Source organism: Thermobia domestica, chromosome 14 (assembly GCF_964235325.1).
Source record: "Thermobia domestica chromosome 14, izTheDome1.hap1.1, whole genome shotgun sequence".
NCBI classification, from domain to species: Eukaryota; Metazoa; Arthropoda; class Insecta; order Zygentoma; family Lepismatidae; genus Thermobia; species Thermobia domestica.
In genome coordinates, this window is record NC_137467.1 from 141,915,562 (window position 1) to 141,939,937 (window position 24,376).

Below are 24,376 nucleotides of genomic sequence, written 5' to 3' on the forward strand. Positions count from 1 at the left end.
GAAATGAAATGAAATCTTTAAGTTTTACGTCCCACGTTTATGCCGGTTAGGCTGAAGGAGACGGTGATTATGAGAAATGAATGAAATGGTGGAATGAAGAAAGTGGGAGGAAACGGGAGAACCCCGAGAAAACCCACGCACACGGTGTTTGTCCACCATAAAGTTCACTTGGCGGGGGCTGGGATCGAACCCGGGACCCCAAGCACCAGAGGTGAATGCTCTACCACTGAGCCACCGCGGCCCCTGATCTCCTGCTGCAAACCCAATCCGGGAATCCTGCTTTCCTTCGTTGTTTCTTTATTTTTAACGGGAGTCCTGTTTTCTTCTCTTCGTAACACAGGGTTTTTAAATCGTTAACTATTCCGACGGGGAAATCACCGTCGATATTTACGACGAAAATTCTTTTCTGTGCATGTCTGTTCGAAGCTAATAGAGGGGTCCCATCCCCTCTCTGGAACTTAAAAAATTGTTAATTTTATAATTTTTGCGAAATTTACGGATTTTACATATTTCGTGCCGCATGCTAGTTCGTTTTTTTTTTTTTTTTTTCAAAATATGCCCCTGTCAAATATCAGCAACTTTTCTATAATATATATATATATATATATATATATATATATATATATATATATATTGATAAACGTTGCTGTACTTTTCCCTTAATGCTTAAGAAACTTTGGGTGGGATTGAAATAGGTTAACGATTGTGGAATAATTCGAAATTCAACCCCAAAATAGATTTAAATAAAAAATCAACAAAAATTATTTTTTTTAAAAAAAAATCGATTTTTTTCCACCCTGCTGAAGCATGGGACGTAGATTGTAAGTAGGTGGACTGAAACACTAAGGTATGGGTAAAGTTGGGAGTAGATTCACAAACACAGTGCACCAGAAACTGAACTGATACATTAACGTGTGATTAATGATGGGAGCATACTGGCTGTAGGTATCATAGCATACTTTGAAAGTGTCCTCAATGCAACGTTGCATCAAAAACTGGAGTACACGTATGAAGATTCAGCCGGTGCCCGAATATTAGTACACGCACCGAACACACTTTGGTGTAAGTGCTGCTGATTTAGCACAGGTACATGAATGTCTCCAGACAAACTTACACTTAAGGACTGTTCTCGCAACAGCACCAACAAAAATGACACTACCGTATTAATAGAAGATTTGCAGAAGAGAAAGTGGTGCCAGTGAAGAAATATATGGCACGCAGTATTAAAGAGATTTTCGCTATATATAAGAAAGATATAGTATTTCACATTGGATGATCAAAATTTTTGCACTTCGACTTAAGTAGATGATTCTACACCCATCTAGAGATGTCTGTATGTTTACTGTACCACACTTTGAACTTTATGTGGTGACATTGAAGAATTTATTTGAAGGTGTGACATATGACACCCTGGTTGGACGTGTGAAGTCGTTACTATTCTGTGATATGAGAGACTTGTTTGTTTCAAGAATGTGGTAACTGTCCAGTAAAGGACGACTCGCCTTACAGACACTTGGATTTGAAAAACATAGCAGATGACTCTAGAAGTTACGTACGCAACGCGAGAGGAAAATAAACGCATTAATAAAACCGTTGCCACTGATACATTCACTGCTGAACTTGGGAAATGGACAGTGAACGGAGTAAGACACCAACATCTCAAGAAAATGCAACAACACATTGAGGAAGTGAAGGGATGCGTAAAGTCTGAACAGCTATAAGTAATGCTTCACTGTGATTTTGTTGAGAACTGGTCTGTGATTCTACTAGAAAAATACAAAAGATCACCATGAGAATATTACAAACAAAGGAAAGTTGGAAAACAAGTTTCCAGGGTTGGCTGGTTTAAACCAGCTGGTATTTTCAAAAAAAAAACTGGCTTAAACCAAAATACGAAAAATGTTCGTAAAGGTGTAAGTGTTCGTAAAATCTTGATGAGCTCACATTTGTGGATGATCACGTTTCACTTCCGTATATTGTTCGTATTATATTCAGACCTAATTTTCCCGTTCATTACACAAAGAGATTATACCACAGAAGCATTTTTTTCCTGTTTTATTTTTATTTTATGAATGTTTCTTTTGTGATTTTTTATAGTTTGTTATTATTGTTAAGCAATTGCAAAGAAAAATTCTAAATATTATTTCGTTTTAATAATGTTTACTATTGATAAAATACATCGAAACGCCGTACATTTTGGGGGGGTGGGGGGCAAACAAAACCCACGAGAGGCATTTATTGAAATCAGAAGTATCTTTGGTATCTACTTACGTATAAATGGGTCAGAGCCAAAGTGAACTCGAATAATTCGTATCTTGATTCACATTTCTTACTGATATGCAAATTAAGTCGTTGTATTTCTTTAACTTGGACTAATAAAAATCGAAGTGAACTAACTTGGACTAAATTAGTTCTTCTGTACTCTGCAGTATTTTGAAATTGTCCATATGTAATTCTGTATAATGGTTTCACTTGCGCAACTTTATTTTATTGTCCTTCTGAAATGACTCTTGACAATTATATTAACAAGTATGTAAAAATTAGTACAACGTATATTTAGGAGCCCTTCCTTAGTGAGTCAGCAGACGTAGGTTATCGTATTTGTGGCCAATTAGTCCCGGTTTCAAGTTCAAATTGAGGACAATTTTTCTCGGATGTAAGCCGAGAAACAGTTTGGATTCCGCTTTAAGCTTATGTGACCCTTTCCAGCATAACCTGGTTGTTGCATAATAATACCAAGGCAAAACAAATTTGTTTCTGTCCATATGTGATACAAATACATAGAGCAAATTATTTAAAAAAACAAACAAAAAATAGTTTAAACCAAAATAATTTTTTTTTTTTTTTCAATAAAAACCATGGTTTTTGCCAACCCTGCAAGTTTCCTACCCCTCTGGCCAGGAGTTTCTGAAATGTTAAAGAAAACAGGCAATTCCTTTGCGATGAATTTCCTGTTAAAACCTGGTACCACTTTCGAAAGTTTATCAACATACGAAAATTATCACAAAGATGAATTACTTTCTATAGGGATCCACAATATTTCGTAGGAATGTAAGGAATCCTATATTGAAATGCATGTTATATGTTAACATTTTGCTTTGGGAATTACACATTTCCTAAAGGTACAAATGGCATGACTTCGCATAATCTAAATGTCTTGCAGCGTGGAAATACGGACGCATGTCACCAACACATTAAAGATGTCATGCCCAGTTTCTACTTCTTTCAGTATGTATATAAACCATATAGCGTAACCAGAGCGCCCGGGGTAAGGTCTTACGATATTAATACCCGTCACAACTCACGGCGGCCATTTTCCAAGAGGTGGCCAAAGCTTTACCTGGATCTCCCAGGTTTTCTAGTATGTTGATTGGCCCATTATTCCTCACATCTTTACCAATTTTTCTCTCTTTATATTTTTTTCCCACCATTTAGTGTGATTGTCTACACTTAATACAGCTATATTTTAGAATGATATGTGTAGGGTTACTACTGTAAAACTATCATGTGTTTTACGACGGTTAAAATAAGCAGTACATATGAAATATGACTGTATTGAATACTATTTTCCACCTATGAAATATTTCTACAGTGTACAAAACCTGTAATTTACGTTTACAAATACACCGTTAATAGTGTGATTCCATTACAAATGCTATTAGAACTATTATTATTCTCAAAACCCATGTGTTTCCATAACCCGCGGCACGGGTATATCCACCATTGCTGACAAGCCTGCTCCCTTCGGACGCAGCCCGCATGAGCACACTTGCTTCGCCCTGCAGTGCCTCGGTTTGACAACATTTTGCTTTTTAGTAGCCACCTAGCACGGGTAGTTTTACTTTTCGCACTAGTTTTTGCCATACATTCGGATGCTGTATTTATACGCAAATCGCGAAAGAATTGTAATTTTTCAATGAATACTTGTGGTGACACCCTGAATTTCATCTATGCGGAGTAGGGTAATGTAATACCACCCAAGGTAAATCTTTTGGAGGAAAATAAAAAAATTAGTACAAGAAAAATTTTTCAACGATTATTTCGAGTAGTGTTCCTAAACTTGATCTGCTCGCTAACGACCCTCTTGAATTTTATCTAGCGGTATGCGAAGTCGCATGATATTGTCATGTAGTTCAACATAAATCTATTGGACGGCAATAACAATTAATGAAAGAATTATAATTTTTCAACAGTTACTTCAAGTGACTGCCTGAACTTGACTTACACGTGAAAATGGATGGATTCTTTTAAAGTAACTGACTGTACTTCTGACTTTCATACATTTTAAAAATTACCTTTAAAATTACACATGTCTCTGATCACACCACTACTTCTCTTGATCTATATAAAGATCACCTGTTTCTCGTTACACTGTATTTATACATGTAGGCTAACACACATTTGTGCACCTTATCACAGTTATTTTACTTCTTGCACAGCGTAAGTTATAAACGAATATTCACTAGGCACATTGACGAAAAGAAATGACAACGTAGCAATTGAAGATCATACGACTTATTTCTCGGCTTATGCGTCTCGACTTGTTCTATTCCGTGTTACTTCCGTTAGGCTATGTGATCTGTGCTGTATGTTACATACATATTAAAATGAATGTCTCTCAAAGTACAACAACAGCCAATGAATCGCTCTAGTATGAGGTTAGTGAACACCATGAAGAAAAAAAAGTACAGTATATTAATCGGGACGGAATGCTGCACTCAATTATTATTGCTTTTTATAAACTACTGATAGATGGCACAAATGTAGTATTCCTTTAGCAGAAGGCAATCGGCGTCTTACTGTGATGAAAATTTTGTGAAATTTAACAATATCTTTTATTTGTGATGTTAACGTATAAACAATATAGTGTAAGAAGGAAGAACGCAAAATATGTATTGGATATTAACAGAATTTCAGATCTTTAATGAAGTAAGTAGACAAAAGTGACAAATTAAATTTATGGATGAGCTTATCACGTATGTGGTCAATGTTCATTTCAATTATGCTTGAAATATTTTGATTATGTATGCTTGAGTATTTTGAGCAACAATCGTGGTGTATATTGAAAGAATAGCATGCTATATTTTACATTTTTTGCCGGTAAGACAATGTATTCATCAAAATAAGTACAAGGCTAGTTGTGTTACAATTGCTAATAATTAATGAATTTGGGAAATAATAAACTTATTTTTATTTTAAAATTTGTCCATTTGATTAATGCGACGAGAATATACAATCGGCGAATCATTGCTAAGAGTTCAACGTCTTTGATTATGCAACACTTTATTTTGTACAATTTTATCTGCCCAGGGGAGGGGGTCCGGTGAGAGTAATTTCCCAACATTTTTCCTTTTACAGAAAAGTAATTTTATATATAGTCGAAGTAGTATTTGTTATATTTTTATTCTTATGTACGTAAATAAGTATTTCACTTGAATTGCATCAAAAAGGCTCAAGGTCGAATATTTAGGTCAGTGATTGAAATGCACAATTGGTCACGCGAATATCCGGGCATCTGCCAGTAAATTATTCGATGAAATTGCGGTATTTCCAAAATTGAAGGAGGATATTTTAATGACAAAAATGCAATGCTTAATGTTAGCCATAATGGAGATATATATTATTTTACAAATGACAAATCAGGGTGTATCAAGCAAAATTGAACTACAGCTGCTAAAAAATCTTACACAGAAAAAATATTATTTTCATATGTAGGAAGTTTGGTTTTCTTCCATATTCCCTTTACATTTATCTGTGTCCCGGCTTTTAAAGTCTGGAATTAAGATTCCTAATATGAGCAATAATGAGGAAGATTGTAATAGCAGGTAATTTATTTTCTATCATTGTAAACTATATCACTATATTATTGACACTACATGTAAAATTAGCAGTATCACTTTCTCTACGACTGTCCAAAAGATCCTTTGTATGAGGGGTGATCAGAAAGTAAGGTTACAAAGCCTCCAGTGAAACGTGCATATATTATTTCATACAACCCATACAGCCAACAAATAGTACATACATTAAAGGTTGTTTTTCGACATAGTCTCCATACTAGTTGAAGCTCTTGTATCGTGGGATAAGGTTGCAGATTCCTTCCCGGTGAAGTGGCCCCTCGTGGCGTAGTTGCTAACGCTCTCGCCTCCTGTGCGAGCGGCCCCGGTTTCGATTCCCGGTGGAGGTACTCGGTTGAAAAAGTGTAAAAACGCTTTTTCAGGCCAGCCACCCTGAATGAGGTTTTCCTGGGTTTTCCTCATTCACACCAGGCAAATGCCGGCGTGGTACCTAACTTAAAGGTCCCAGGCTGCTTCCTTCCTTCCCTTTCCCCGGATTGTATGCTCGCCGAGGGGCGTCATCCCTCCAAACGTGAAGGGCTAAATGGCCTTAGATGCCGAAAGCCCAGAAATCTAAATCCCATCCTTCCTGGTAAAAATCCTGTCCTTTGCATGTTCAGCTACATTGTCACAAAGTGTTTCACCTTCTCGTCTGAAGCAAAACGGCGGCCTCCTAGATGCTTCCGAACGACATTCCCAGTTCTGCCAACAGATCCCGTAACGTGATCCTCCTGGTATCCTAAATCAGTTCGTTCAAATCTGTTCCAGTGTTGGGTCGGCCACTGCGTTCCCAGAAATATCAGCCTTGTAACCTTAGCTTCTGATCCTGTTTTGTATATACAAGTGCGCCTCAATACGCTCTGTAAATTAATCTACTCTAGCCACTGCGATGCAGTTCCTCATCAACACATACAGTAACATCTTACCAGCTTTAATTTTCCACCAGTCTCCTTCATATTTTATTTATTTTATTGTAGACTAAAGATTTTTTTAGGGTATAGTTTCCGCAGATGTGAGCCAGACTACTAAATAATTTAAAAATTAAAAAAAAAAAAAAAATGAATACAGGAACATTTTCAAATATTACATCATTTTGTTGTTTACCGTGGAGCGGTAAAATTCAAAATTACTCTTTCATCATCCTCGTTTGCGCGCTGCGCACCATCGCTGACGCACTTGTTTCCTACAAACACACTCTGTGCGGGCCCATCTACTATGCCCCTACGCTGACTCGGTTAGATGCAATTCGTCATTTTTAGTGTAACCTAGTACAGGATGGTTACAGTTTTTTGCACTGTAGTATGTCCTGGCGGTGTATTTTTACCTATAAGAGTTAAGTCCTAAAGTAAATTTGCAGCAAAGGTACGCCACAAGAAATTATCTATAAGATACTAGGAGTGCATACCCTCAACAAAGAAGTACATAAGTCATGAAAGTTTAACATTGCAATGCCCGCATTATTTGGTATCCTTACGCAGGGACGAGTAATTACCGAAAATTAACTTTATGTAATGGGCTAACTTCTCTAACCTAAGCTAACCCATTCTACTCTTCTCGGCTTATCTCCATCGTACTCTACTATATCCATTTTAAGCTTCCTTCTTGTGGATGTATTGTTAACTTTACTAATCATGAGTTTGATTTGATTTGATTTTGTGTTTAACTTCCCGTTCAGTAGCGAGGCTGTATGAGACATGGATCTATTGATTAACGTGGAATCGGAACTACATGAGCTCCCACCGGGAATCGAAGCCGGGTCTCCCACGCCAAAAGCCCGTACTCTAAGCGCTTAGCCACGAAGGAGCTCCATCATCATTAAATCTTGCGTGGCTCAGATTCTGAAACAGTCTTTGTCGATATTCCTGGCCACTGGCGCGCTCACCTTTTAGTGCACGTAGTTCCGGGTTTGTTCTCGGTGAAAGGGTATTACAATGTTTCGGTTTCGGATACCGTAAGCTGTATGACCTCGGCTTATAGCCTCCAAGCTGAAAAGAAACACTAAACTTCAATTAACAACTAACTTTGGCAACTATGTGTGTATACAAGCTACAATGCCCGTTCTTTGCACAGGAGAGATAGGTAGCGAAAAATATTTGAACTCCTTCTTCCCTTAAGATATTTTAATGAAAATGTAATGATAAAAACCCCAACGATAGCCTGTTTTTTGACATAAATTTTAAACCGCCAACCCCGCTTAGGATACACCTCTTGTTCAAAATCATATAAGAGAAAACTAGCTCGAGATAGATACTAAATATGTTAATAAATTCATTTCTAAGTTTTCGACTGTTTTACTATGATGCAATCACAAACAACACATAATTTTCAATGTAGCGAAAAGAATGTAGAAAAAGTCTGAACCGTTGGAATTCGTGTTCTGTTATCTCTGTATGTGAAAGAAGTCGTTCTGAGTGGAGTGACTGTTCAACATCCAAAGCAAACCACTTAAGATAGAAACTTAAAATTTGAACAATGGATAGGGGTTGCGATGTAAGGTATCACTAAGGCAATTTTTTTAAAATTTCTGTGAGGAGAGAGGGGGGATAAGGATGGCAATTATTATATTAAAATGTCAGTATCTCGGAATCTCTGAGGGTTTGAGACATGAAATTTTGTATATAGATTAGCCATTTAAGATCATGAGATACTTATTCCAGCGTTTTCCATATTTGATCTGGAAAAAAGGAGAAAATAAGTGGGATTATAATTATTATAATAGGAGCCCATAACTTGTAATCTCTTAAAGTTCGAGACATAATATTTGGTGTTTGGATCCTTCATTTAAAATAACTAAAATTAGGTTGCAACAGTCTTTGATACTTTACCTAGGAGGAAAGAAAATGGGATTGTCAGAAAAACAGGTAAGATTACAATTATCTTAATAAGACGACTCTTAAAGTTAGGGATATGAAATTTGGTTTCTAGACCCTTCATTAAAATATATATATATATATATATATATATATATATATATATTAAATGCATATTTCATCATTTTTTGATGTTTGTCCTCAGGGATAAAAGTGGATGTGAAAAGGTAGGAGAACGCGTAACGTCACTCCATCCTCCGTGCCTATCTTTGCTCATTATAATTTTTAGGAAGTGGTGGGACGCCGTAGATATTTTATGGAAGTGGGGGGCGATGTTCTCTAACTTCTATCCCTGTTTGTCCTACCACTTCCATAAAGATTATACTAAGAAGAAAAAAGTTGAGAAATAAAAGGGGTGCGTATCTCGGAATCATTTGAGGTTAGGGAGATGGAATTTGCTATTTGGACTTTTCATCTAAAACACATGTTTTAGATGTTGTGACCTAGAGTCGAAGAAAAAGGGTGCTTTCCTAAGATGTCCATACAAGACATTCGAATTTTGTGCGGGATTTCGAGTTCGGGCAAATTCTATATGTAAGGGGCAAAAGGAAGATCGCAAAATTTGCTCATAGTAAGACGTAGAAGCATTTGCTGGTTTATACGAGGGATGATTAAAAAAAAAAGTTACAAGTCATAAAACTTTTATGGTTTGAAGACTTCGGATTCTAATAATGTATACCCGAGAAGCACATTAAAAATGATGACTCGTCTGGAAAACTGGTCAGGAGTAGAAGTGAGATCAGTGGTGGGTGCGGTTCCTGTGGGCCAAAAGCACTACACCTGCTGACATTCATAGACAGATTGTAGAGCTGTATGAGCCGAGCTAAATTCTAAAGCAACATGTAGGGAAGTGGTGTCGTACCTTTAGAGAAAGTCGGACTAATATTGTTAATGACAGTCCTGGACACAGCGGTAGACCCAGTACTTTAACCACTAACGTTACTTTTGGAACGACTAGAGCACCCCTTCTACAGACCTGACCTAGCCCCAGTGACTTTCACATCTTCCCTGTTCTAAGGCAAAAAAATGGCTGACCAACATTAATTGGCATGTGATTATGTCAAAACCACTGCCTCATGGTGGCTACGAGAACTTGACATGGATTTCTATGCAAATGGTATAGAAAACTTTATCTCCCGTTGGAGATAAGCGGTTGAACAAGGACTATTGTTGAATGCCCTCTATCATCAGGTGTGTTGATCTTTCAGCTATGTCTCACGTATAAGCCATAATAGACTTCGTAACTTTTTTTTTTATCATCCCTTGTAATATACCAGTTCTCACCTCCCTAACATGAGGGCCTCGTCGGATACTTCATTAGTCGGCCTCCCTTTCCCGTAGGATACGCCCTGTAAAGAAGGCTCAGATATCATTGAGCCTGTCAACAATCAGTGTAGCGAATCACGGTCATTTTGGGAATTTTATTTCTCACGCCTTGACAGCGTGAATGCCGATTGACGCTGAAGGTGGACTTAAACGGCATCGGGAGAGTTACTTTTCGTCTCACCGATCGCGAAAACTCTGTATTCAGCACTGATGTCGGTCGTTTTCGATTATTTTTGCGTGTCACCTCCCAGGAATGCTAAGGGTGTCTTACCGTTACAAACAGCATAACCGATTCGATTTAACATAGGATGAATTATCAGTGTTAAGTCCAAACGTCTGGTGTTATTAGAAAGATTTCACCATTTTAGAGTGAAAAACCACTAATTTCCAACAGGGTTTGAAATAAACCAACCCACCTGGGCTCATATGTTTTTTTTTATTATTATTTATTTATTTATTTATTTATTTTAATATTTCCATGTCTTTGGGGTAAAAGTGTTAAAATGTGATTTATATTTCAAGATTGTCATTGTCTCCACTTGCAAGAATTTTCTGTTCACTACTGTTTCGAAAAAATGGACGCCGTTTTGAAATTTTATATTGGATCGCAGAGAAAATCTGTGCAGCAAATTTAGAATGTCTCTTACTTCTAACATCAAAATTTCAACTTAGAAGTCCGAAAACTTCACCCTGTAACGTGGATACACGTTAGTTGAAAAATGGCCGCCATTTTGAAATTTTACATTGGATCGCCGCCAAAATACATATACAGCAAATTTAAGTGTGTCTCGTGCTTCTACTCTGAAAATTTGTTAAAAGACCGAAAATTGTGCTTTGTAGCATGGATACTTGCTATTTTGAAAAACAAAATGCCGCTATTTTGAAATTTTACGTTGGTATGCCGCCAAAATATATGCAGGAAATTTCGTGAGTCTCGTGCATGTACCTTGAAAATTTAAACTTAAAAAACGGAAAGTTGTACCTTGTAATATGTGTGTGGTACAGGCACACAAACGAACAAATGTAGATCAAATCATTCCAGGAGCCTCAGTAACGTTCGCCAAATACAGTATGAATACCAAATATATTATTTTAAAACAAAGATATAATTCATGTACAGTATTATAAAATAAATGTTTCAAAATATCTTATATGGCAGATATTTTCCAGCGTAAAATAAATGGTTTTATTGTTGAAGTTCACTTCCAAATCTTTGCGCGTTCAATTACGGGAATTTCCCTGGCACTTGCAAGACGGTTCTTTCTCGAAAATGAATTTAAAACAATTAACAAAGAGATAATTCTTATTTTATAAAGTAAACGTTTCAAAATGTCGTAAGTGAAATTAAATATCTTTCATCTTAAAATAAATAGTTGTATTGTTGAAGTATTCACTTCCGATGCTTTGTGCGTTCAATTGCGGGAATTTCCCGAGCACTTTTTCATGACGGGTTTTCCCCGAAAATGCAACTTTCTGTACTGTACATTAGGGTGACCAACCGTCGTGTAAAAACGGGATTGTCCCGTTTTTTACTATCATTCCCGGTTTCCCGAAAAAATCTCCCGGGACGCCAAAATGTCCCATATTTACGTTATGTTTTGTGGTGACAATACAAACACAAATTTTGGTGGTTTGAACAAACAAGGAAAGTGTAATGTGTTTAATTTACATGAATTGAAAGCTAATTTACATGGAAATATTGAAAGTGTAGCTTGTCCAGCACATGTTTTACATAACTGCGTAGGTACAGCTGCTGATAGATTATGTTGTGACATAGAAAATATTATTGTCAAGCTCTTCTCTTATTTCTCGGTTTACATGGTACGAACAGAATTTTGTGAAATTGGTGACGTTGAATTTGGCACTATTTTGTCACATTCCAGAACTCGTTGATTGTCTTTGATAACTGCAGTAGAACGAATTTTAAATCTGTTTGATATTTAAAGGTTTTTTTTTTTTTTTTTTTTTTTTTTTTTTTTTTTTTTTTTTTTTTTTTTTTTTTTTAGTGAGAAGGAGCCTCCAACGATTTTGCTTACATTTTCTAATAATCCTTTAAGTGAAGCATAATGGTTTACCCATAGCCAGCTTAGTATTTCTACCACAGAGTTAAGAAATTTGAAGAAAGTGCAAGAAGTGTTATGGAGGTCAATGATATATTGGAAGGCATGGTTAAAGCTATGTGTAAAAATATATATATATATATATATATATATATATATATATATAATTTAAGTATAAAATCCGTTCTTAAAAAAATGAAATTACGCAAAAAGACAAAATCAACTTCAACAAAAATGAAGTTAATGAGATTTATGAAATCTGTATTGAATATCTAAGGAAATGGAGTGTATCGTTCTTTGCTTTTTCAATATTCAAATGGATGCTGTTGAAGGACATCCCCAGTTGGGGACAGGTTGAAAATAGTAAATGAAATGAAATGAAATCTTTGAGTTTTACGTCCCACCGTTATGCCGGTTAGGCTAAAGGAGACGGTGATGATGAGTAATTAATGAAATGGTGGAATGAAGAAAGTGGGAGGAAACGGGAGAACCCCGAGAAAACCCACGCACGCGGTGTTTGTCCACCACAAAGTTCACTTGGCGGGTGCTTGGATCGAACCCGGGACCCCAAGCACCAGAGGTGAAGATTGAAAATAGTGTTGCTTACTTCAAGGAAAAAAGTATTGAAATAAACAATTCTTTGCTTTTCGATCAAATGGCTTCGTAGAAAGATTTTGTTGGTAATAATATAAAGGAGTGAAGCGAAGAAAATAAAAATAAAACACTCCAGTGCCACGAGAAGTGGGTTTGTTTTTACTGTTTTTCCAAAACCCATACCAGGTCTGAACAGCACTCTGATTTTTAAAGGTATGCCAATATGTGTTTGGGATCCCTGCCCATAATGGCAATACTGAAACAATATTTTCGCTCATGAACATTCAATGGACGGACACAAGAAACAGGATGGGAGTGGAAATCCTTTCTGCAATTCTTCAAGTATTACACAATTTCAAAATGGACTGTTGTGACTTTTATAACTTTGTATTAGAAAAGAAGGAAGTTTTAAAGATGGCTGGGACAACAGCTAAGTATTCTTATGAATCTTCCTCGTGAAATGAACTCATGTTTTGCATTACATTATTCTCATGAATGTACCTCATGTTTTTCATTTCAATAATTGAGAAATGTTTTGTATATTTTTAGTCATGTTTTAAAATATTTCTTTGTTTTTTTAGGTAAGTAATTCTACTACCTTCTCAATAGGTTTTAAAACGAAAAAGTGTAAGTTTATCCTTTTTTGTGAGAGACACAAAAAGAGAGAGAGAACGAAGAGGCTAAAAAAAATACCGGTATATTTAGGGGAGCAACGTATCCAAAAATAAAAGGTGTTGTCCCTTTTTTCTAGTTGACGATTTGGTCACCCTACTGTACATCGACACTTCCACTAGTACGAAAATTTAAATTCAGTACCTGAAATAGTAGCGTTAGATAGTCTTCGGAATTCCAAGCATTAAGCTTCTTAACTTTGACAAGAATTTTTACGCTGTTGCTGGTTTTGATTCTAAAGAATGCTTATTTGAAGAGTAGCAACTAATGACGGAACTAAACTGTTGTTGTTGGAAAGCCAAATTTTACTTAAGAATAATTGTGTTACCATCTAATGTATGAAATAGTACTTTTACGGATGCTTAATTTGAAAAGTATTTTCAAAGAAAGCTGTGTCGTCAAAGTGAGATTCTTGGGATGTTTCTCAAAGGTAGAACGGGTCCTGGGACCGGACGACACCCGTCTGATTTTAAGAGAAATAAAAATAAGGATTTCAGCTTTTTTTTGGAGAGAGAGAGAAAGAGTGGGTAGGCGAGAGGTGAGGAAAAGAAAGGAAGGAATCTGACTTCACAGTACCTGTAGCTCCATCTTCTCTGCTGGGCTTCCTGCTATCCTCCTGTTGTTCGTCCAAAGTTATGTATGTCGATAACCGAGTTTCAGACTGTTCGGTTCGTTTTCTAAGATACTCTCGGTGTTCCCAATTGACTGCCGTGCACTCCCCGGACCGACTCCGTTGACAGTCTTTTGACAACTCCGCGATTGAGTCCTATGATGACTCCGAAGACCGACTCCCAAAGACTCCGACTTACTCCATAGGCTCCGTGTGACTCCGCAAATTGACTCCGTGAAAAACTACCCGTTTCCGGGTTGGAGGGAGTATTTAAAGACAAAGATCTGCTGGTAACCCTGCTGACTCCAGGCACGTGTAGAAGAGATGTTTTCGTCTCAACAGGTACTCATGACGTCAGAGATGGATGGATAGTTGGGAAAGGAGCTCTCTCAGCTTTATTACATAAAATACATATTGACATAATACATTATATAACACAAACAATCACATACACGATTTAGCTATGAAAACCCAAAATTACGAAAGAGAAACATTGACTAAATTCTCAGACATAAATGAATTTCATTAACTAAGACTTCCGAATGACTAGCGTTCTTTGACACATAAGAAATAGTTTTATGTAATTAGGAAGAAAAAAGATTGTCTCACAACACGGATGATAAGTCTTAAAGAATATCATGTTTCTTATACAAACAATAGATGATTTTGTGAGAGATCAACCAAAGTCAATAAATAATAAATATTAGTCTCTTCACAATACTAATAGTTTCACTAATGTATTTACATATTTACTGGTGGTGCAGGTACCTATGGCCAAGGGCGCCGATTTCTCTGTAACTTTTGGGGGCCCAGTCAGATGTGGATTTGTATATTCATAGAAAAATACATATAAAGTACAAATTTATAAAAATACATGGGGCCCAGATGAGCTTTGGGCAAACCCTGATTTCCAACAACTTTTCTTTCTTTCCATTTTTTTCGTATCTTTTCCCATAACGAAGTTATTTTTTGACCCCGAACTTTTGATACATCCGGTGTAGAGATATACAGGGTGCGGTAAAAGTCCCGGAACGGTCCAATATCTCGCGAAATATATAGATCAGTAAAACAAAAATACGTGTTAAATAGCTTTGAAAAAGGCTTTTCAATGATTCCAAACAAAATCCCCTATTCCTACTCCTTTTGGGAGGTACGTAGGTAATTTTAAAATTTTCAATGGAACCCCAAATTCTTATTGCACATTTGGATTTTTCAGAAAGAGGGACAGCGTGGAAATCGAACTCAGGACCTCTGACTCCGCAGTCCAGTACGCTAACCGTATGGCCTCAGAGTACGGGACTGACAATACGAATTTTCATAACGTTTTGGTACCCCCTTTCTTGTATGTGTCGATTCAAGCTCTTTCCATGAAGGCACTGTTTTCAGTTCCGGGTCAAATCACTGTCGTCTTTTCTGGAGAATCCAAATGTGCAATAAGAAATTAGGGTTCTCGTTTAAATTTTTAAAGTTATCCACCGTACCCCCGAAAGGGGTGGAGATAGGGGTTGCGTTTGGTACCATTGAATAGCGTTTTCAAAATTATTTTTAACACTTGTTTTTGTTTGTTTTGCTGATCTGTATATTTCGCGAGATATTGGACCGTTCCTGGTCTTTTTCCACACCCTTGTATATCTTTCATGGGTTTTGATTTCCGGGGTGAGCTCATATGATTCCGATCGTGTGTTAAGCCATAGGTCAAATTCTCATATAGGATGCTGAAAGGGACGCTAAACCCTAATCAACCAATCTTTTCTGATTTTTTGCACATAGATTCAGTTTATTGTTGTAGTTGCAAAACATATTTGGATGTTCTCAGCTGAGATTATACTGTTATTTTTGTTGTTAGTTAATTTCTCTTTCTCTCTCTCTCTCTCTCTCTCTCTCTCTTTCTCTTTCTCTCTCTGATGGAGGTCCGTGATCTCCCATTTGAAGTATGGAATCGATTCTGACTTATTTGCCAGAATGCCTGCTATTCATCCTACCTATTATGTTTTGTCGTCTTCATATGTTTAACCATGTTCTCGCCCACTGTAGCTTATAAATCGCCCATAAAGTAACCATTGCGCTGTTTAACCATTCCTGTTAAAGTAACCATTCCTTTTAACAACTCTACAGAAGTAGTCTATGAATAAACGCTTGTAGACGATTTTCCATTTACTAGTTCTTTTCAATTCACAGTGTTATTGGTACCAATACCTATTCCTTATTCTACAGGATTTTCATAAAGTTAGGATCTATATAGCTTTAGAATGGATGAAAATGTTTAAAATGTACAAATAGGACGAAATACTTATAAACACGATGATTTATCGATTTGACAATGCAACAATCATTGTGCCCTCCCCTCAGGTCTAGTTGTCAGCACGTGCGCTTTTGGCGCATAGGGTCCCAGTTTCGATTACCGGTAGAAGATCCTTGAAATTTGAATGCATTGCTGTGGTGCGGATTCCAGCTTAAACTGTAGCTTCACATCTCGTATAGCCTCTGTGCTGAAAGAAACGCTAAACTGCAACCAACCAAAAGCCGTTCTAAACAGCCACTATAAAACTTTAAATAGGACGCATCAGGTGAGTGGGACCTTTTCATAGAATTAATTAAATCCATCAATTAAACATTTCGTCTTATACACCTATATCAATACTGTTGGATGTTATATAGTTGCCTAGAATTATACGCATTATATCTAATCCTGACCAAACCTAAATTTGCTTTTTTATCAATAGAAACGTGATAACTAGAGACCGGATGTTAGGCAAAATGCCTATTCTTTAATATTAAAGATATTATCAAAAATAACGTTTTAAAGTTTATATGGGGGGTTATAGTTTCGATTTAAGCCAATTTTATTTTGCCTATTTCGACCTTTACTGCCTAAATAATTGCTTTAATGCCTAATGTTGCCTATTCTTTGCATTTTCTTCAAAATAAGCCTTCATTGGGAAAATATATAACTTATGTAACATAAATAATACACACATATATACGCATATTAGGTGTTTACACAAGCACGTGGTGCGTTACAATATATATAAGGTGAACTTCAAACATGTGCACATACTTCGGGAGGTGATTAATGATATCAAAAGAAGACAAAGAGTCCTGTTGTATTTTGTCGAATTCCATGTCTTGTACGAGTGACAGTGGTGCCAACTTGGAATCGAAAATCGAATCTTGACAATTGGAACGGAACCGAAAGATGTGCACATACTTCGAGAGATGATTCGTGACATGAAAAGAAGACAAAAAGTCCTCTTGAATGTCACGAATCACCTCCCGAAGTATGTGCACACTTTTATGTCTCGTTCCAATTATCAGGATTCGATTTTCGATTCCAAGTTGGTCTCCTTTCACTCGTACACGACGCGGAATTTCACAACATGCAAGAGGAGTTTTTGTCTTCTTTTCATGTCACGAATCGCCTCCCGAAGCATCTGCACATCTTTCAGATTCACCCAGTATATATGGAATGCATAACAAGCTTCGTTTTTATATATACGATAAAAGAAGATATTAAGAAAGAAATATGTTTCTATATTCTTTGAATATTATCTGTGACCTGAATCCATTTTTTAATGGTATTGAGTATTTATCTTCATTATTTCGAGTTACATTTTAGTGCCTATTTTACTGCCTATTTTTTAAATTTTTAGTGCCTATTTGCCTGCATATTTTCCAGGTTTTTAGTGCCTAAACATCCGGTCTCTAGTGATAACCTTAACACGAATGATCTAAATGTGAAGCATATCGTAACAGAAGTGTGACAGACACACATTTAAAAAAATTATTAGTTATGATAAGAAGAAAGATTATTAGCTATGAAATTTTCAGAATCTTGGAGGTTAACAAAGTTCAAGATCCGGTTACGATTAACTCATATAGTCATTTAAAATCTAAAGAATTCAAACCTAAATGCGTGTACTCAGGAGTATTCATATGAAATATTGTACATATTAGAATTAACTTTCATATTTAAATGGTTCAGTGGCAGAATGCATACCTCTAGTGTGAGGTGTCCCTAGTTTGATACCAGGCAATTAAGTTTGTGGAGGACAGCATTGTATCCGTGGGTTTTCTCGGGTTCTGTATTTCATCTTACATTCTCACTCTACCCATTCTTTCATAATCGTTTACTTTCAATAATTATCGTCTTCTTTCATCTAAAGGCTGTAAAAATGGGAAGTTAGACTGGATATTTCATTTTCTTTCGTTCTTTCGCTTGTTCGTAACATCATGTTCGTAGGTTTTCTCAGTTTTTTTTTTTTTTTTTCATTTCCTGTGACATTTTCACATTCTACCGATTCTTTAATTACCCATCTGCCACATCAAGTCTTAAAAATGTAATCGTCAAACGGAAAACTGAAGGCTTTAGTTCATTAAATTTTAATCTGTTTTTAAGCTAGCAAAGTAGTTTCGGAAGAACATGACTTTTAAAGTGAATTTCACTATGCAATTGATAGTGATGTCAGTGAGTTAATATAGCAAATGGTCACTATGAGTAGTCACTAGACTTGGAAGTCATTCTACAATTATTACTGTCCATCATGGTGATTTGATTTAAATTAGTACGTTTTCCATTGTACAAACTTTGCTTTAGTAGATTTAAATCCAAATTAAACTATTCGCTTAGCAAAAAAAAAAAAAAAAAAAAAAAATACGTTTATTGTAAAAATTATTAACGTGTAACGGTTTGGCCAACTACCCACTTGGCTTCATCAGACAGTATCAGTTGTGACTTTTGGCCCCGAGGTGATCTTGTGCTTGGTCACAATCCTGCCCAATTGCGTCTGTCTCTGTCCACACTTGCGTTCACGCTGGTGCTTTGCTGATGCGGTTTTTCGTGGACACTCTTCGGCAGTCATGATCTTCAAGACTGTGCCTCTTGATAAAGCAAACATTTCCGCTACTTTCGTCACACCGTACGCGCACCCATAATTTGCCCTCTTTGAATCTCTGTTGGCTGAGACATGATTCATGATAACGTGCACGAACCAGTTGCTTAACTATAACTGGCCCATCTGTTCGATTGGTCAGGTAGTATACCTCATAGGATGTATCGGTGTCCACAGCGACACGTTTGAAATGGCTACCTTTTTTATACCAGATTTTTCCATTTTTTGTCCATCCCCTATATATATATATATATATATATTACAGCAACTTGTCTATATGGTAGTAAAGTTAACCCTGACATGTGACTTCTGAATTCCTTTCACGGGAGTTGTTTGTTTGGATCATTCTTCTATTTTCTTCTGGCGAAATTCTTCATCTTCCTCTTTGGGCAACAGGATGAAAACTATTTATGTGTATGACTTCACCACTCTTGTAAAATCCTCTCCTTTCGAATTGCATCTATACTTGGACTGGAAAGATTATGTTCTGTAGCTTGGTGCTTCAGCATTCTCCGCACACCATCGGCTTCTTCCGTGGCCAGCGGCACTGTATACCCACGCCATTGGGATAAGGGACTTCGTTAATTCAAACAGTTAGTAACGATTTTAAAAGTGGTTAGTGATAATGATCTTTTCCGTTGTGCTGGTTGCAGCTGTTGAAAAATGTTCACTTATAACTTCAACACTTGTGATCTTATTCTCAAAATATGAGACTCTTTTAAAAACTGAAACTTGATCATTCCTCCAGTGCTTCATTACCTCTGTACTTCTGGTGGTAGACACTCAGACCAGTTCTGAGCAAAATCGCATTGAATCACTAGACATAATTGTTCAGCCTATATACGTCTCGTCACTTCTGCAATGCGTTGTTGTTGCAGTTCTTCAGTTGTTGGTGTGTTACTGCTTTAACTACTCCATTTCTCAAATTCGTCAGTCAAGGTGTTAATAGCAAGTTTTCTTTGTGGGTTTATTATCCTCCGATGTTGCGCATGTAACCACAGAAGAATCATGTGCTTTGCTTTCCTGACTAAGTGTCTGTAAGGCGAGTTCTTCCTTTCGAGGCGACACCACATTCCTGAAGTAAACAGGTCTCTCGTACATCACAAATTCGTAACGACTTCACACGTCCAACCAGGATGACATGTGTCACGCCTTCAAGTAAGTTCTTCAAAGTTACCACACAAAATTCAAAATTGGCATAATATACACATAGACAGAATTTTGTAGGTGGGTGTAGAGCGACCTACTCAGGACTTAGTGTGTAAAAAAGTTTGATCTTCCAATGTGAAATACTTCTTATTTACAACCACCATTTTTCTGCTGTAACTGTTACAGTGATACCGGTAGTGTCTTTTTTGTTTGTGCTTTGGCAAGAACAGTGTAATATATCTTCCAGATAAAATTGCTGTGCAGTTTGAACATGTGATTCATTCACAGGATGACCATAATACGGATCCGGTTTTCCAAACACTCCTTTTGCAGACCTCACCTTTCTTGTTTTGTCTACCATGTATTTTGTTGCAGATGGAATGTGGTACAAAATTTGTACCGTTGAAAGAGACACTCGGATAATTGTAAGAACTTACAGACTTCGTTCATCTTTAATTTTGTGTTCCCACTCACAGCTGCAGTAATTTTGCTGTGCTTTCTTTATGCATACAGCTTTCTATTTGGCTTCACTGACCATGGTTTCTTAACAGAACAAACACTAATCGCTATAATTGATTGATTCAGGGAATGTAATTATGCAGATACAAAATCTTCATCATTTGCACCATTGGAAACTTCTTGTTTAGTTGGTGTAAGTTGTTGATATTTTATCAAAGCATTTATAACACAGAAAGTCATCACTGTAAACATCTTGACTTTGAAACATAATTTTGCAATGAGAACTCTTATCCCCAACTCGAACTTTCCTAGTCTTATAACTCAATCAGCATTATTCTCCCAAAAGCTTACAAATACTGTTAAACCACCAAGTTGGTAAATTGCTCTCTGTTTGCTTACTGACAACTGAATTGAAGTTAATTCATGTGTCTTCCATTTTATATGCTAGGACAAACTCACAGAATCATCTATAACGTCCTGTTTCATTTTGGCATAATGTGGATAGTTCTAGATACTTGTAGAAGATTCTGTGACATTCTGGAATTATTTGGATGTTCGCTAATATTCTAGAAGGCTCTTTTACATTCTGGAATTACCTGGATTATTGCACATTCTTTAAGAAGACCTATGATTTGAAAGGCACTATGTAAAGAAAATACAGAAGGGAAAAAAAAAACATTTCACGAGTCCCAATTTCATGTATTTATTTATTTATTTAATTCTATCATATTGAGCACATTAGGCCGAGAGTGGATTTTTTTTTTTTTTTTTAAGATATATATATATATATATATACAAAACCATTATGAAAGATTTCCAAATCCTAAGTGGCTATTCTTAGAGATTCAACTCGAATACAGTTCTCACAAATTTTGGGAATGGTATTTCTGAGAAAAAAAAATAAATAAAAAAAAACTACAATCAAAATATTAGCCATAGATGTTAAATTTATTATTCCCATTATTTAAACATGAACACTGTTTATAAAACCTGTTAAACTCGAAAGTAGAAGTTTCCTTTTTCAGGGAATATAGTACTGTGTAGTACTGATCAACAATAAAAAAAATCAAAATTTTTGAAATTTCTTTTAAAAAAAAAACTCAAAAGGATGTAACACGAGGACTTGAACATATTTCCAAACGGAGGATATAATTTGAATCAGTAAATTATTACCTTTCAAATACAACAAAAAGCAATAAAATATCTTGAGCTGCTCCAGAGGTAGAGCAATTTAATGTTTTACCGAAAATCACACGTAAGAAATGGTCCCGTGGCGCCATCTTTGACGACTTGTATTTCGGGCCAGATTTTTTTTGTTAACAAAATATTAAAATGTGGTTTCCTTACTTTGTCCTAAATTTTACCATCTACAAAATTCAATAACATATGAAACTATCAGGGTAACTAACCCTCCTGCCTGAATTGGCATAGATCATGTCAAGTTTGGTGTCTAATAACAAAATGGCTACCATAATTAATATTGACTTTGTATTTGGCAGGGAGAGGTAACCAGAAATTATGGAAGAACAAAAGGTTGTAGTGTCACTCAACGAGAGCTATTTCCCTCACGTCCATCTTATTCTGCCAAAATTTATATGAAGTAATTAAATTCAGTATTTATATCAAAATTAAGGAGTTATCTATCAGATATTTCAGTTTGTAAACCTGCTGCTTCTGGTGTTATCTCCCGTATGTAATCAGAGCTATAAAGTAATTTTGCAAATACGATACATTTGTCATGTTTATTATAATTAAACATACGCATGCTATACCGCTTTTCTTTTGTCCATTTAGATAGCCCACCTTCCTATTCCGAATTTTACTAAAATAGTCTCAAAAATGTGTGCATTGTTTGTGTACAAAACAGTTCCAAGGTTTTCAAAAATTAATTTTCGGTGGTTGATTAAATGGCAGTTCCCACCCCACCCCATTTATGCACACAAGATTTTCATTTGTGCACAACAGGAAGTGTGAAATATGAACGTATCTAATTTAGATGCCATCCACCACCAACGCCTGTTAGCGCCAAAATGGATTCAATTGTTTGTAAACGTTTGTGCATCAAAATTTTCGTCTGTACACAACAGGGAGTGTGAGATATTGGCGTATATAGTTTAGGCGCCAGTCCCTCAACAATGCCAGTTGGCGCCAAAATGATCTCTATCGTTTCTGCATAACAGGAAGTGTGAGATATTGACGTATCAAATTTAGGCACCAGGAACCCACAACGCTGATCGGTACCAAAATGGTCTCAAACGTTAAGCCATCGTTTGTGCACGTTTGTGCAACAAAAAATCTCATTTGTATACAAGAGGAGTTTGAGATTTGGGCACTATCTTCCGATTGGCGTCGATGGCTTTCAGTTAGGTTTCTGGCTCTTGAGTCTAGCCTAGAATGACTGATACGATTGGATCCAAACTTGCAGTATCCATAGTTCTTTGGACTACGATTAAAAAACAAAAGATAATAAACTTATCTATTTATATAGACAAAGTGGGAGAGGCAGGGTTTGCCCCAGTGGACCCAGGTTGGGCCTACTTGAAAAAAAAAAAGTTTTAAAACCTAGAGCCTTTTTTTTCGTTATCTTTCTGAACAATTTCTGAAAATAGGAACACCTTATACTACAAACAGTTAATGAAAATTGTATTTTCATGTTAAAAGTTAGAATAAATATGACAATTCGTTATTAAAATATTTAAGTTCAAGGAAATATGTACAAAAACCAAGATTCTTTATATATTATTCCTATTCTATATAATTACCACCTCTTGGGTACTATACAAAATTATTTACTTCCTTCTTTCTAAATATAAGCGAGTGCCAACGGTGCAAAATGTGTCCCATGAAACACGGATGAGGCTTCACGGATTCCCTTTGTACATTTCTTCTTTTCTTTTTCTTATGTGTGTGCGTGTGTTTAATGTTAAGTTTAGTTCAATGTGTCACGATTATGCAGCGAAGGATCCCATCCTTTAATGACAGGCGTATAGGCGTAACGATCGTATCTGCTAGTACGCTACACTTCTAAAATTGAAATAAATTAATAGAGAAACCAATGAGTCTTTCCGATGTGTTTCAAGAGTTTTGAAGTGTTGAAATTATCTCCATGAAAGTTATTATTCGCTTCCAAATGGCAAATGTGAGACTTCCATGTTGAGCCGTAAAAAAAAGTACAAAATTAAAATTAATTTCAAATTGGATGGCGTAGGTCAGTGAGGATAATTATGAGACACTGTCTATGGAGAGTGTCTCACCCCTCACTGGTCTTCAACGACTGTAAGATAAATACAAATTAAGAGCGCAGACATTTAGTAACATCCTTCACAATGCTCTGTCTACATTTTTAAGTTTCAGTTTACACAAGTTTGGATGTTCCAACTTTTTTAACAACCTTTTTTTTTCAAAGCAAACTTTTTTTTTTTTTAAATTTGAAATCCTGTCGTTAACTTTTATATCTACTCGTGCAATAATATCACTGTTGTGAAACCAATGGGTGTTGGTGAAAGCGTAGTAGGTCAGCAGTTATAGGTTAAGTTGAATTTGTCCCTTGGGCTTTTGTTTCAAAGTTACAATTTTTTGTTATTGTTGTATCTCATTTTGCTTATATGGAAATTAATTATGGGACACACGCTAGATTAATGTATTTGAGAAATAACTAGAATCTGTCTCTGTATCCTAGTATGTTAAGTTTCAAAAAAAGCTGTATTCTGTAGTTTAAGTGGTCCTATAATATTGTTTCTTGGCAACTTTCAAAGTTCTGGACCTACATTATTTTGTTGAAATAGCCTGTAGTATATTGAGCTCCACATCAATATACTAAAACATAAAGAAATAGGAGTTGTCTAAGTTGTTTTTTAGTGAACAGCCTAGAATTTGGTCTAAACTTGTTCCATAAGCCTGTTTTGTAAATTGA

At 36.2% G+C, this 24,376-nt stretch overlaps 2 protein-coding genes across 5 annotated transcripts in view; one reads left to right on the forward strand and one right to left on the reverse strand.

Annotated features, from left to right (window-relative positions):
- Positions 1–4,593, reverse strand: part of LOC145670362 (WD repeat-containing protein 55 homolog) — a 51,807-nt gene extending 47,214 nt beyond the window's left edge. The window contains exon 1 of one of the 2 annotated variants that reach the window (XM_081738946.1): positions 4,296–4,593. In XM_081738946.1, the coding sequence (XP_081595072.1) occupies positions 4,296–4,311 (16 nt within the window). In that variant the 5' untranslated portion in view covers positions 4,312–4,593. The remainder of the gene's footprint in view (positions 1–4,295) is intronic. The other variant, XM_081738945.1, reaches the window with a different exon arrangement.
- A 177-nt stretch (positions 4,594–4,770) lies between these two features.
- The window catches only part of LOC145670363 (post-GPI attachment to proteins factor 2-like), a 53,948-nt gene continuing 34,342 nt past the window's right edge, over positions 4,771–24,376 (forward strand). The window contains exon 1 of one of the 3 annotated variants that reach the window (XM_081738947.1): positions 4,771–4,929. The gene's annotated coding sequence lies outside the window, so the exon portion shown is untranslated. Of the gene's footprint in view, positions 4,930–5,081; positions 5,101–16,385; positions 16,534–24,376 lie in introns of those variants that run through there. The other 2 variants (XM_081738950.1, XM_081738948.1) reach the window with 2 other exon arrangements.